This window comes from Scophthalmus maximus, chromosome 4, assembly GCF_022379125.1.
Source record: "Scophthalmus maximus strain ysfricsl-2021 chromosome 4, ASM2237912v1, whole genome shotgun sequence".
Taxonomy (NCBI): domain Eukaryota; kingdom Metazoa; phylum Chordata; class Actinopteri; order Pleuronectiformes; family Scophthalmidae; genus Scophthalmus; species Scophthalmus maximus.
The window spans coordinates 3997100-4012866 of NC_061518.1; the positions used below are offsets into that span (position 1 = coordinate 3997100).

The 15767-nt window shown below is 43.6% G+C and overlaps 1 protein-coding gene across 2 annotated transcripts in view; it reads left to right on the top strand.

The window, feature by feature from the left end:
* Positions 1–15767, top strand: part of luzp2 (leucine zipper protein 2) — a 172954-nt gene that overhangs the window by 28746 nt on the left and 128441 nt on the right. Inside the window, exon 1 of one of the 2 annotated variants that reach the window (XM_035629100.2) lies at positions 6578–6794. The exons of the other annotated variant lie outside the window; for it this stretch is intronic. Coding sequence (XP_035484993.2) covers positions 6733–6794 — 62 coding nt within the window. The 5' untranslated portion in view covers positions 6578–6732. Of the gene's footprint in view, positions 1–6577; positions 6795–15767 lie in introns of those variants that run through there. 2 annotated transcript variants of the gene reach the window in all.

Consider the following 15767-nt stretch of genomic DNA (forward strand, 5'->3'; position numbering starts at 1 on the left):
AGCTGTTATTATCAAGATAGTCTACAGTACAGATAGTTTGTACTGTGTTAGTGCAGTCTTCGTTGGTGTAGTGGTTAGCACTTTCGCCTCACAGCAAGAAGGTTCTGGGTTCGAGTCCCGGTTCAAACCAACCAGGGCCTTTTCGTGTGGAGTTTGCATGTTCTCCCCGTGTGTGCGTGGGTTCTCTCCGGGTTCTCTGGCTTCCTCCCACAGTCCAAAGACATGCAGAATGGCGTTAGGTTCATTGGAGACTCTAAATTGACCGTAGTTGTGAGAGTGAATGGTTGTCGGTCTGTATGTGGCCCTGCGATAGGCTGGTGACCTGTCCAGGGCCCCAGCACCCCGCGACCCTTAAATGGACAAAGCGGTAGACGATGGATGGATGGATGGATTGTGCAGTCTTGGACCTCCTGGAGAAATACCTGCGGTTTTGTCAGAAAATTGAGGAATACTTCTATTTTCCATTGAAGCATCAGAGAGGCGATGCATAACCACTGCACGTTGTATACGTCTTTGCAGTGTCTCCCATTAATTACCTAGACGGTGTTTGCCTTCCACAGTGTCATTAAAAAATACCAAAATGTTTTACACAACATAGAAGATCTGATCATTCAAACATCTGTACAGTCTTTACCATCCTCGGTAGATAGACGGGATTCATGCGTACAGTTCTCAGGTCAACACCGGCCCGACTCTGTAAGAGTTCCCGACTGATCAGCTCCAAAAGTTAGTCATCTGAAGATGGAGACCCCCACCCAAATATAATATTCCCACCAAGCTTTTAGTGGAAATGCGTCCATGCACTTTTGAGTTATTCCGTACACACAGAGACACGCACACACTGAAAAATCTCCCTGCTCCAGGCGCATATGGCAATAATTGATTTTTTTTGAAAAAACAAAAAACAAACTTCCTTTCACTCCTTTATCTCGAATGATGACCGTTATCTCGCCCAACAACTGTATATGCAGGACACATTAATTTCTACTATCGCCGGTTTTCTCCCTGTACCAATCTGCTCTGTGTCATATCTCACAACGCAGATTTAATTAAATTAAGCGCCAGGGCACAAAACTTTGGGCCGTTAATCGATATTTTTAAATTAAAGCCACTTTATTAAGGATTTAAACTTTCCCAAACACCCTCGGCAGTATCTAACACGAACACTGTGGCTGACAGGTGTGCGTGCACATTCAGTGAGTAGCTGGTTGGTGGGAATTGTGTTGTTGTTCTTTTTTCCCTCTAGTGGCAAAAAAAAAAAAAATCAATTCATTCTTTGAATCAAATTATAATCTGTCTCCTATTTCTTTTCTTTTTTTAAAATTCCAGTATACTATTTCGGGTACAATGCATGAATTTTGTGTGCCGTTGTACCCCTAGTGGATATGTATGTATATATATATATGTGTATGTGTACATACTGTACATACATATATATACACACACATATATTTATATAAATCTAGAACATACGATGTTTTGCAGTGTCTCTGGTCATTTGTTGACTATTCAAGAGATGGTGTTCAGAGCTTATTTCAGCACCAGCTCTCTGGAGGCACATTTCCATACACCGGCACTGAGAGAATGAACCAACTGACAAGGAACTGCCTAAAGCTCCAGCTTCGCTGCCAGACTTTCCTCTTTCCTTTTCCACACAAAATGTTGAATGGCACTGTGGACGTTGAGGATGGAAATTTATGCAAGGGGAACGCTGAAGTCTTTTTTTCTTCTTCTTCCCTCTCCTAATGCAATCCCCCTGTAAACATACATAATAGACTATGGAGATTTTTAGTACTTGCTAACTTATCTTCTTGAGGTCAATATTCATGTGGAGGAAAAACGCAGAAGAGGAATGAGGTGCATCTTTGCAGAGAGTAAACAGTTGTCAGTGAAAGCAGCGATTTAGCTGATGGGCCATTATTTAAGCCAACTTTTGAATGGGAATATCTTGATTTACTTGGGCAACTGTCAGTCAACGTTGCTTTGACCTTGGTTATGTTATTGTAGACAAGTGGAAATTGTTGCCTGCCGGGACAGCTGTAGCCTGAAGGTAAAGACAGGGGGCTTGTGAGTTGAAAGCAAAAAAAAGGATTTATGGGAAATATGCACTAAAAAGACATGAAGTCATACTATGCAAATCCCTCAAGAAGCAATAAATAAGTGTCTTTTTATTTCATCAAGGCACTTGACCCAGTTTGCCCAGTGCAGCTACTATAAAATAGTACGGGGTTTTATTTTGTCGGCTCCGTTGGGGCTTAAAATGTCGAAAATGTGAGTATTTACTGTACTGAACTGTATCCTGCAAAAACTCCTTCATGGATTGAGGGGGGGGGGGGGGGGGGGGGGAAGGCTTTTGAGGAAAACAAAAACATCTCGACTCGTGACCCGTTATGCTGAATTCAGCTGAAGAATATGGGGCTTCAAAGGTTCAAAGACTTGTCAGCCATGCCTACCACATTTTGACAGCTGGTATGCAAGCGCTGCATTTTCCTTATTTTTATTTTTATTTTTTTAATTCTCATGGAGCCCTGCGAACACAAACATTTTATATTTTCATGCTTTTGAGAACGGTTACTGACATAATGGCAACCTAACCCCAAACTCAACTGAATAGCACATTTCATCCTCCGTGGCAGTTCAAAGTGCTTTTTTCATGGGACTCTAAATGATAAATAGGATATGCAAAAATCCTTTAATACATTATTACCTGGTCAACCTCAGCCCTTGCGCTAACCTTGACCTATCGCAACCAAGTTCATGAAAACTTCAATCTCCTTTTGAAGTAGCAGCCAGAATCCTAATTTTCTCTCAAATAATAGAAACACAAGAACAGAAGAGCAATTCATATTTTAACAATGAAATATGTCCCTCAACACGCGTTATTCTTGCTTCTTTCTGAATTATGCAAACAAATGCTATTATAAACCATTCAAAGACCGTACACCTGAGGCCTGATTGTGCTGCCTAATTACATTATTTATCATTTCTTCCATAGAAACTACAAAAAATGGAATACTTTTGCTTGGTTCGCCACAAACTTTAATTGGAATTTTGTTGCAACACTCTTTGGAGGTTTATCAGTTTGACTTTGCTTACAGTCATTGAGAATTTTGTTATGACAAAATGCAAGAAAAATATGCATTTATTATATTTCTTATGTGGTTTACGAAGCTCCACAACATTTTAGGTGGCTCAGGTTGTCCTGATGCAAAAAATAATGCAGAACAAGGACTGACGATGGACTTACGTACAATCAAAAGTCTTCTAATGTCATTGTGCCTCAGTTCGACTGTGTAACTTTTAACTAAACACACTCTGGGCTCACACAATTGGGTTTTTGGCCGCACAGAACTGAAAAAAAACCCCGAAGAACATTGCTTGACGCTGACGCTGAAATCTTTGCAAAACATTTTGGGCACGATCAAAATTCAAATGAAGCAATATACGGATCAATGGATGTGACATCCGGGCTTAGCCAGGGGGATTTATCTAAACATGATGTGGTATAACATCAAAAATTCCTGCTCATTTGATGGTAATTATTCTTCATTATGCTAAGATGCTGCAACAGGTTGGCTCGGAGCGCAGGGAGGGACTAGAAGTTTCTGATGCGCTGCATGATTGAGACGGATTACAGAGGTCCGCTGAGGTCCGCTCTCTCCAGTAACCAAGGAGCGCCGCGGTCCAGCACACTCATTACAACAGGTCGCCATGGGTTTCCATGCATGAACTCCTAATTAGACCAAATAATGGGGGGGATTCTTTCAATCTTGAAAATGGGATACTGTTTGGGTACAATAGACTCCAAACTCTATTAAACCTGTAATGGAAATCATTTATCATGCCCGGGGTATGTTTGTGTGTGTGTGACCTCCACCTCTTGTGTGCGGACTGTTTAATATTCCACCAGTATTACGTGGCCCGGAGTCTTGACTCAGAAAATCAGCCTCTCAGTATCTCAGCATTTTGTTCTTGAGCTGTACTCACTTTCACACGGTTAACCTTGAGTTTCAAAGCAGTCCACGGGGAAAGTCACGCAGGACGTGGGGTGAAGTCATCACTGCCTGTTTCTATTTTTCTACTCTTTGTCCTATTGTGGTTGATTTAAAGAGTAACGTCTGTATGTTTCAGTTCATGACACTGGAATTCATTCGAATCAATCTTGGAAATGATGTGGGAAAAGATTCATGTTGATATGTTCACGTTGCTAAAAAAACCCCAATTAATTTAAACATTCTGTATGAAGTGTAATCTTGCCACTTTGTGATATTATACTGAAATTTGAGACCATTCTTTGGAGGAAGGTGGTGACATCTTGCCACACACTGTACAGTCAACTGTGGTAGCTATGTTTTGGGTGTATTGGTGCCATTGTGGCCAATGTTATAAATAATTGAGCAGTGTGTGTAAAAGCTATATTGGATGTGTCAGTGACGAAGATTCTTTCGTCAGGCATTCAAGTCATTGAATCGGGCAAAATAGACCTTTTTACTTTGTCTGGATATTTAATCCACACATAGTTTTGAAATGTACTTTACAGTGAATATCAATATTGCTATAGTGATGGGTTGCCATGGTGGCTCGTGCAGATACAGCCGCCTTTTGTGGATCAAATATTTCAGCGTTACCTGCAAAAATTAAACCACAGTCATTGCGCCGGACAGGCTAACTCTCCAACGACTTAACATGGAATTATCCCGGTCCAGGATACCGTGGTGGTGGACGACGTGTGTTTATATCCACAAGGAATAGTGTCGGTGTGACACAAGCACCAGCCACACTGTCGGCCACGAATGCTAATACAACACAATCACTTAGATACTTACTCCTCATCATGCCAATCAACAGATCATTGGACTTCATGACGTCATGCAGACTTAAAGACTGTTGCATGTCGTGTTTGGCGCATGTAAATAGATTTATTTATATTCTGGAAAGTAATCGTGCTGAGTCCCTACCACGTCGCCCTAACCATCGCCTTCACCCTTACAAGCTCACTATGCGTTGGTCACCGGTAGTGGCGCTTTCTTAAGAAACGTTCGTTCCTTTCGTTCGTATGAGTTGGAGGACTTGTTGAATGTAAGGGTAATCACTCTGCGTGGTAATTGTTACTTTAGTTTTTGGTTAATTTTTTTAAACTTTATATTTACAACTATTTTAGTATTTGCATCAATTAGCTACGTAGCAGTTGTCTTTAAATTATACATGTAGTATTACACTCACAGTATTCACTGCCACTAGATGTCCCGCTAGCACCAGCATCTCAAACCAAAACGAGGAACGTGCGCCTGGCGACCAGAACATTGAACAAAGAATCCCAGATTCATTCACTGCTCATTTTCCCTGCATGCATGAACTGTATGTTATGCATCACAATAAACCCAACCCTGGGCCTGAATACACAATTACATATCATTCAATACAAGGTTTTATCCACGTCTCCATATTTTCACTATCTCGGGACTAATTTTAATTTAAATACTCAGTATTTAAGATCGCGTCTTTTTAATAAACACAACGTTTTCAACTTTTGTTGAACATTTTATGGCTAGCATGTTCTATATACTATACTTTACCATATATGTTCTATTCCTGCTTCTAAATTATTCATCTTTGTAAGTTCTCACTGGATTTCTTTTAGCAATTTCCTTTTTGGAGTTTTCTGGGATTTATTTTTATTCATGGAGATTTTAAATCAATAAATCTATTTGAATTCAGCCAGTCACAGCTCGGGTGACAGTGATTCACTTGGATGTGATTGGACACCACATTTATCTGGAAAAGAGGGGAAAAAACAACAACAACATTAAAGCTGAATAATGACAAAAAGCAATGTGAAAAAAAAATTCAGCTTTTCTTTCGGTTGCTTATTACACTTTAAACCTATTAGTGTCTTTCTTTAACTGAACCGTGACTTAGCAGTGACTGAACTCTCAACCTCCTGAGTGACCAGTCATGACCCGGTCTGCCCACTCTTACTGTATCGCCACCGATCACTATCCTGGGAGTAAACAGGTGAGATTGAAATGAATGGAGAGAGGTTCACTGTTGCAGGAAACAACCGGCCCCCCTGAACAAAAGGCAATAAAAAAAAAATGCCCCCCACCCAATAGCAGGAGTCGCGTGGCCGCTGACATCATATCACTCCCGCATCTCTCGCTGTCTCTCGATTTTCAGCCCCGCCCGCCCTCCTTTCCATTAGCAAGTCGCTCCGTGTCCCTGTGTTATTTAAAGCCAAGAGATCCTCCCTCTCGCCGAGCCACTGTGTTGCATCTGTCTGCCTCGCCGCTTGTGTAGAGAGAGAGAGAGAGAGAGAGAGAGAGAGAGAGAGAGAGAGAGAGAGAGAGAGAGAGAGAGAGAGAGAGAGAGAGAGAGAGAGAGAGAGAGAGAGAGAGAGAGAGAGAGAGAGAGAGAGAGAGAGAGAGAGAGAGAGTGTGTGTAGAGAGAGAGAGTGTGTGTGTGTAAAGAGAGAGGGAGCGAGAGAGAGAGTGTGTGTGTGTGTGTGTAGAGAGAGGGAGCGAGAGAGTGTGTGTGTGTGTGTGTGTGTAGAGAGAGGGAGCGAGAGAGAGAGAGTGTGTGTGTGTGTGTGTGTGTAGAGAGAGGGAGCGAGAGAGAGAGAGAGAGAGAGTGTGCGTTAAAACAAACCCAGGCAGCCAGTGGGAGAGCAGGAGAGCGGGGAAGAGGCAAAAAGCATCTGAGGAGGCAGAAGGAACGGGAGTGCGAGAGACAGCTATGAAATTCATCCAAGCTATTTGCTTACTGCTCCTCTGTCCAGCTCTGAGCCTCAACACCAGGTAAGAGATGAATACAAAGGAGATGTGCTTCTTTTTCTTTCTTTCTTTCTTTCTTTTTTTGCGGGGGGCAGTTTCAGCCTGACGTGGGGGGGGGGGACCCTGAAACAAAAGGTTCAGAAGCAATTGCCGGTGTTCAGATTACTAATATGAAGGGTCCGTTGACTCCTGCACAATGCTGATGCCTTAATCCCCCTGGCAGGGGGTTCTCTGCGTGTTCAGGCAGACTGGGAGACTTATAAAGGAGGAAGGGACGAGCTTATCTGTTGAACTGGGCTTTTATCTTTTCTTCCTCAGTTGTGGGCAGGCTGGAGACAGTTGTCCCATCGTGCCGGTGGATTTCCCCCCTGAACGCGTTGCGTCTCGAAACAGTGGTGACATTGCTTTTTTTTTCCCCCGGGCGACTTTCGCTGCCCGCCCGGCCGCGGAGGGAGCAAGTTGAAGTCGAGGGCGGGGGGGGGGGGGGGGGGGGGGTGGAACTGAGAGAAGAGGGACAAGGCTACTTGTGTTGCAGTGTCTCGGAAAAAGAGCACATGTGTGTGCGAGTGTGTTTCGAGCTGCGCGTGTGTGTGCGTGTGTGTGTGTGTGTGTGTGTGTGTGTGTGTGTGTGTGTGTGTGTGTGTGTGTGTGTGTGCGCGCGTGTGTAAGTGAGTGATACAAGGCTTTGGAAGAAGCTCAAGGAAGATGATGGGCGAGTAGAATTATTGCCAGAGAAATGTGTGGAGAGCGGGACTTTCGATGATTAATTAAATCATTGATAACATCATCCTTCTTCCCCGCCAGTGGCTGACGCCGCTGCCCTAATGAGAGCCGCGAGAGGAAAATTCTGCGCTTTGACTGTGCCATGGAGACATCACAGTGCAAGGGAGGCATGCGTTAGAAAACTTGCCTTTCCTTTTTTTTTCCCCCTCTGTTCAGTGCCCCCCACCCCCCTCCAAAAAAAAACCCCAACACAGTTTCCTCCTTCTATTCCTGGCGAATTAGTTGAACGCACAGTTGCAGAGGAAGAGGGACGACGGCTTTGAAAAGCAATGAATGGCCGCGTTGACACAATGTGTTGCTTTTCTTCAGGAGTCGAAATAGATTTGCAGAGAAAGACGTCAAGGTTAATGTTCCCGCGTCCAACATATCGGTCAACGGCAGAGAGGTACACTGATGATGATGATGATGAGTATGATGATGATGAGTCATATAACAAGGGGCAGTATTGATGTAAGAACCTCCTGCACTTAATAGTCAGCACTCTCCCTTTAACACACCTGCAATTTTAGTTCACAATAAGGAAAATGCATTAACCACCTTTCGGAAACATTCAGTTTGCTTTATCTCCATCTTACATATGATTTCTCATATGAATATCGCAGCTATTTAGCTCATTTTAGGCTCGTTAAACTAATGATGCTCTATTCTTTTCCACCGTCATTAGCCTTGGAGGTGATCTTTAATTGGAGAGGGGGGGATTACAGCGGTGATTCGACAGGTCAACACAGATTGTTCGGGACCTCTTGAGGCGAAATGTCATGAAAAAGCAATTACACGGACTGATATGATCAGTGGTTTATTAGATGGTTTGTTTTCCAAACTCAACACAAAGTAATTATATGCTCAGAGAGCAGCGTTTCGTTGAAGGCAGAGGGATCCCCCCCGAACAAAAGGTGCGACCTCCAACTGTGACCTACTGAACCACGATTCATTTTCTAAATGGAAGAAAAATTTAAACTAAACAGATCCGCCCGGGTCACTTCCGCCTGTTTCGCTCATCGCGTAACGCTGTAATTGGAGGATTTGGCGGGGTCACAATAACAAATGGGCCCTGATTACAACTCAGTATTTTTGGTTTTTAGATCACTTCCATTTGTTTCACAAACTCGTCTTCACAAACCTGAAGACGATCCTCAACTCAATTACTGAGAGGAACCACCCGTTTAATACGAGAGATATTAATAGTCACGAGGCTGTAATCTGGGTTGTGTGTTCAACGTTGTTTGTCTTAACTCAAGGTCTGAAACCAGCCTTGTAAAGATCTGCATGTGATCTATGAGAATAAGATATGGCTGCAACTAACGATTGTTTTCATTATCGATTAATCCGTCGATTATTTGGGTTGTTTGGTCCATTAAATGTCATTAAGTGGTGAAAATGGGCCGACCGTGTTTCCCCCAAAACTCCAATGTTTTGTTTTGTCCACACTCCAAAACTATTCAGTTTACTGTCACAGAGGAGCAAAGAAACCGGAAAATATTCACATTTAAGAAGCTGAAATAAGATAACATTTTTTTTAGTTGTTGATTAATAATTGATTATGTGATTAACTGTTGCAGCCGTCCGTAGAATAAAAATCCTTGATTTAATCTATTGTTTTCCAGGATCAGCACTGAACTTTCACACTCACATACTAATGTTCAGGTTTGTAGCTCACAACTAATAACTAATTTCAAAGGATTGCAATAAGGCATCTTCAAGGACAGCTAAAGGTTATTTTATACCTCCAACGATTTCACCACCAAACACCCGCTGATGGATTAAATTAAAAACAGGTCCTCACTGAAAAGGGAAACCTGCTGATCGGTAACACCTGTCCGCCCCCCCGCCTCCTCTCCGGGCCCCGCCCGCTGCAGGAGGTTGACTGTTGTCGGCCGCCGTCCCCCGTCGGATGCACAGAATCAGCTTTGCTTTTAATAGTCGGCGGTAATTAGCTAGTGCATTATCACGGCCACGCTGTCTTCTGATCTCGCGCCGGCCCCAGAGTGCTCCGACCGAGGCAATAACAGTTGGCAGAGGTGCATTTGGCAGAAAGCTCTTGAAATGGGTTTATATAATTGCTAACACGGGCAGATTTTGATAAAAGCAGGACATCATTTCCCCGTTTGTACAGTATGTCAACCTCGACCTCTATCGGAGATATTCAGCTTTGTTTTTCAGATTTCCTCTCTCTCTCTCTCTCTCTCTCTCTCTCTCTCTCTCCCTCTCTTCTGGTAAAAACCACAAAAGCAAGGCCAGGGAATAATATAAAGCTGTAGGCATATTTTTTGCTTTCTGATCTCGCCTGCACTCCAATGTGTGACCCGATGGAGTCTCTTCACGGGTAGAATGGTGTGATCGACATGGTGTGTAACACATTGATATACATCCCAAAATAAGACAACGAGACAAAAAGAACTCCTGAACCTGCGACTTTTTTTTAGCTTGTTGTGTTTTATTATCTTTGTCAAATTTAGTACCTGCCCTTATGAGAGCTTGATGAAGACGGATTTGATTCTAATGAATTGAGGGGGTAACTCGGGCCACATAATGGTGGCGCAGGGCCATGTGTCATTGCAGAAATCAATTGGTACTTAGGCACAAGACAAGGCTGCATTGACACCAGTCCCCTGAGATATGACTTGTCCACCTCTGGGTCAGGGCTGGGAGGCGACTCTTTGCATTTGGCTTGTTTTTTCTTTCTTCTTCTTCTTCTTCTTCTTCTTCTTCTTCTTCTTCTTCTTCGTCTTCGTCTTTCTGCAGATCAAGGGGCCTCCGCCCGTTCACACTTTCACATATTCCCTTTCAGGGGATGTCTTGAAATCCATTTGACACATTTCCCTGATACCATCTTTGATGTCTCCCACCTTAGCACACTCCTCTCGGAAGACAGTGATATCTGGTGGGATCGCCACGGCATCAAATATGCATGAGTATATTGGACAGCAATTAAAAAGGACTACACAGAGAGAGAGAGAGAGAGAGAGAGAGAGAGAGATTTTTAAAAACAACTTTACCAGAGAACATCACGGTCCTCTACAAATGAATTGAAAAACAAAAAACAAAAAATAAATAAATGAATGTACTGAATAAATCAAGTCATAAAAACACAGTGAAAGATGAGCTCCTCCTCCTCAACTGAAAGAGAGAGAGAGAGCGAGAGAGAGAGAGAGAGAGAGAGAGAGAGCCTGGGAGCCTAGAGTGCAGCCGCATTGTTTCATATGTTAATACCTGCCCGTGAATACAAGCCTCTTCTAAATAAAATGTCTCTTTAATCATGTAACATGGGGTCAGACATGAAAAGGAAGATAGTTCACGAGATGCAGGGATTCATGATGGAGCTCGGGAAGGATTGTTATAAATGCTACATGACGATGAGCATTTCCCTTGAATGATTTATTTTTTCCCCAAGTTGTGCTTTTTTTAATATTGAATTGCGATCAAACCAAATACTATGTCCCAATTAACATGGAAGCGATCAATGTAATTTGAGAGGAACAAACTTCGCAGTTATACATTTCATCGTCCCAGAAGCCGTTTTGAATGATGAAGCAGCATCGCGTCGTTCGACTGTTTTTCTTTCTCGTCTGTAGCTGAAGAAAGGTGCTGAAAGGTGCTCTGCCTCCCGTATGAATCCATCACAACGGCAGATGCCGTCTCCGCTCGATCCGTCACACGTTTGCTGAGTTGTAAACATTCCGCAGATCGCCATTAACATCAATCAATACTTTCCTCACGAGTTATGATGAATAAATTCAATGAAGATGCGCGGCGGCGCAGGGAAACCCCCCGTGACATCTCACTGACGAACGCTCGCAGATTTAGGAGAAGAAGAAGAAGAAGAAAAAAAGCCCCGACGAAAGTCGCAGCGCGCAGAGTCGACGTGTTCACAAACACCGCGTGACACACTGGGAAGGCCGAGAGAATCGACTGGAGGTCAAGTGTGGAGCAGATGCAGAGTTAGACCCAACTATTGATGTGTGGGGGAGATGCTAGTGTCAATCTATACATTGATGGACTGCAAATGGGTTGCAGGGATAATGACTGAGCGGGAACAATCCACCTCTTACGCAAGGTCAATGTTTAGCGTGTGGACGGAGCGGCGCTTGCCCAAAATTGTGTTGAAGTGACGCTCGGCTGTGTGTCCGTTTGTTGTCTGGCGGTTCCTGACTGAGATGAACTGGGGCTTCATTGACACGGCGAGGCTTCGAACTGACACCGCAGCGCAAACACTTAAGTGTGCGCGTTTTTTGCCGAGCAGCCGTTGGGCGGGAAGTTAAAGTGTCTGCGCGGCGCACCTGACACGGCGGACATCTGTCTAATCACCGCGCCAAGGCAAACCGCTGGGTGACTTTTAATGTGTAGCGGCAATCTGTGTCACGATGAGGGGCCCTTATGCAACATAGCACATCGGTGTGTCTGAGATTTAAAGGGGCAGTGAGTGATTCTGGAGAAGGCTTGTTTCTCTCTCTGCTCGTGGTTGTTGTGAATTTACTGCTCTGGCTGGGACGCACCAACCGGCGGGCCGAATCGACGAGTGACGTTTACAAACTGCGCTCGCAGTGTCGCGTGGTGCGGTCGGCACCATTTTTTTTGTTTTTCCAATTTATGGAGCCTGGGCTGAGCCGAAAACCGGTGTTATTCCCCCCCCCCCCCCAGGCACACACACAAATTGACAGCTAACGGACGGTGAGGAAATATTCACCGATTTTTACAAAAGGTGTGTTGCTTTGGTTTCGCTTATTGCTCCTTTAACTGGATGATATTTTTTTTTTTACACTGGTTTCCCTGGCGTCATATGACCTCTGTGGCAGAGACATGATTGGACAGATGTGACTTTCCGAGTCCTCTAGATGAGTGGAAATGATGTTTGTGCGGGTCTGCAATGTCCTCGGCACAAAACCAGACCGTCGCTTATAATTGAAATTCAAAGGACACGGCGTTAATGGCCACACCATGGCAACCACATTGGCCACATGACAGAAAAATGAAGTGGGCCACAACACGGAGAACCTTGGGTGGCTCCCGCAAATGAGAAAGTAATTAAAGGGCCCACAATCAGCGCGGGGTGAAGAGAAGCGAGGCGTTTTTTTATATTCAAGGCCACATTTCAGGTGCTGTGCTGTTGCTCTCATTGCTCTCAGAAGACAGTTGGAACTACAGCAGTGGAAGTGTGTATGTGTGTGTGTGTGTGTGTGTGTGTGTGTGTTTGTGTGTGTCAGGGTTTTCTTCTTCTCCTGCTGCCAGGAACACAAAGTTCCTTCGCTGAACAGCATCGTCCTCTAACGTGGGAGCATTTGCGTTGTGCGAAAAATAAGGATGTGTGGACGGTACGATTGAGGGGACGATGGACAAATTTCAAGGCATTCTGTTCTCATGCATGAAAAGAACACTGGTAGTTTGATAGTCAAAAATATCTATGAAGCACTTCAATTTATTTCCGCTGGCATGGCTCACTAAAGCTGTTCTCAGAAAATGAACTCCGCAAAATGTCAGGACCCAATTTACCAGACATTTTCCATTTTCCAATTTTGACTTTGACGCTCACATATGACCAACGCAGCAGGAGATTGTGAGAGTCAGATGTGGCGTCTGCGTAGAGCAACAGGAGGCAGGACGCTTCCGCTGCAGAAATACGTTTCTGTTTGCGGCCATCAACACGTCCACCCGCTCGCTGTGAATTGTCTGGAGATTTTCCTTCTCGCCGGAAACTCTACCAGGGGGCTGGCAGGAAACTTTCCCGGAAAACGTCCGGAGACGCATTTGCGGACATTTACTCTGTCACACACAGCCCCTCCGGAAAAATTTCAGGAAAATGCCCGGACAGCTTAACGGAAACCTGCCGTTGACTTGATTTAAATAAGCTTATAATAAAAAATATCATTCTCCTTCATCTTTCCTTCTTCTCTTCCTTATGAACAAAGGTTTTCTTGCCATTATTGTCAGCAAAGGAACATGTTTGCAGCTGCTGGGAGATGAGGCTACGAGGCGTGATGCAGGGAGACTGAACCGACGCAGTGAGGTTAAGGGCAGGACGGCAACAAACAACGAGCCGGAAATCTGTAAAGCTATTAAGATAAGATGAGATGAGATAAGATCCTGTATTAGTCCCACTATGATTACGACGTGTTACAGCAGCAAAGGGGAAAGCACAAATAAGGAGCAACGGTAAATAAGTAATATAGTAGACATACAGTACGATATGAACATGGGGAAAAATGAAAAAAATGGCAATGTAAACAGGATTTCTAATGGAAAGATATTGAGATTGCAAAAAGATGTATAAATCACAGCTGCTTTAAGGAGATGATAGTTCAGTCTGATTCCACGCCTTCATCCCTGAGAGCAGAGATGCGTTTGCTTTTCACATTGACTGTTGTAATTGGCAGATCCTTTTCTTTCAACGAGATGTACAACTGTATTGTTGCACATTAGGTAATGTTGGTATATGTAAGCAGTGCGACATTCCTCGTCCCAGTGGCGCCACATAAAATGTCTCTATTATTTTGGGGTGCATTGTCATCGAGCAGCTGTGAGTCAATTCCCTCTGAATCTAACGCCTCGGTTCAGAGCTGGTTGGCTTGTCCTTTTATCACGCTGCAATTTGAAGCGCGGATCATCATCAGTATATGTGGTGGTTTATTCGTTGTCCTTTGAATTTCAGCACTGGTGTCGTTCGATCATTTTTTTTAGCAACTCCTCCACCTCTTCGCAAACAGAGCAGCTCACGTTTTCCACACGATTGACTGGCACGGGATGATGATGAGGATGATGAGGATGATGATGAAGCCCACAGCGGTGTTTCCCACTGGTTGGCAATTTACACATTTTCTTGACATATCACAGTCGAACCCTTGTGTAATTAGGAATATACACTGATGAGCAGATATTCATTGAGGCATTTCGGGTTAACACAGAAAATCCTCTGGAGATTCGTTAATTATGAAGCGACAGAATAGGTTTAAATGTCACGAGTAAATGTTATTCAGAGTGAGGGGCAGCCTTGTTTCCTCGCCTCCTAGCTGCCTGCGCTTTATCCATCCAGAGAGGAAGAAGGAGCAGTCACGGCGTTTCTCAGCAACGGCATGTTTCAAATTCCTAAAGTTACTGGGGAGCTGCCCTTCACAGGTCACATGGTTTTCTATTGAACAGCTCCACTGAAGCACTAGCTCGGTCAAGACCGCCTCTACAGTATAAGGGGGAGAAATGGAGTGGGGCTGGCGGTTTCTTGTTCAGCCTCCGTCATCGACTACTTTTCCAATCATTAAACTGCCACCAGGAAACCCCTTACCATTCCCGAATTTCATTGTTTTCTGCAGTTTAATGGCCCACACTTGGTTCAGAATGGATAGAGCCAAACAGTTTCTGCATTGCTCACAAGAATATCGGAGGCATCAGAACATGTGGAGACATTGGCTTTGGCGTAAACAAAAGATGATCATGAATAATACAGGTCCACACAAAATGGTTAGATTATGTAAGAAAAACAGACAGAGCTCGGTGGTTTTGTCCTTTTTTTTTTATCAATGCATTCGTCGTGTCACAGCGTTTGTGTGCGCTCTGTCTACGTCGTGATCGATTGAGACAGCTATGTTTTATAAAAGTTGTCCTTAATTTCTGCTCTTTCATATATTTCTTTCCCCCCCAGCATTTACGTTCAAAACGTGCTCTGATTGATCCACAGCAGCAGCGTTTGAAAGATGAGTCATTCATTCAAACCCGATTTTCATCTGTGGGGGAAAAAAAACAAAAAAACATTGCATAATTCATGTGTTTATTTTATTGTTTTCTGCTGGGCAATAGCCACCTGAGTCTAAGCTTGGCTATATCTTCAGGATTAGTTGGAGCATATTGTTGGTTCCGTTGGATTTAAACAAAAAGACTAAACAGTTACTCGCTGCTAACAACAAAAGTTATCTGGAGACTTAATGCCCTATGAATAATTTAAAAAAGTACAAGGAATTCAATTATAATAAGTGCTAAGTAAACAAAGGAGGAGGTGACAGGAAATCTATTTGGCTAAAGTGCTGGACTCAATACCTGTGCGAAATCATCTAACACTGTGTTATGAATTCAGGGTCTCAGTTTTAACTGAATTTCCTTTTTCTTCAAAAAAAAGATGAACATAAATACAGTCACATCTGCAGAGAACATTGTATTAAACTAAGCCCTCTCTTTCAGAAATATGATGCAAAACTTCTCCTTTTGTGTCCAGTAGCATCCTGTTCCCACACA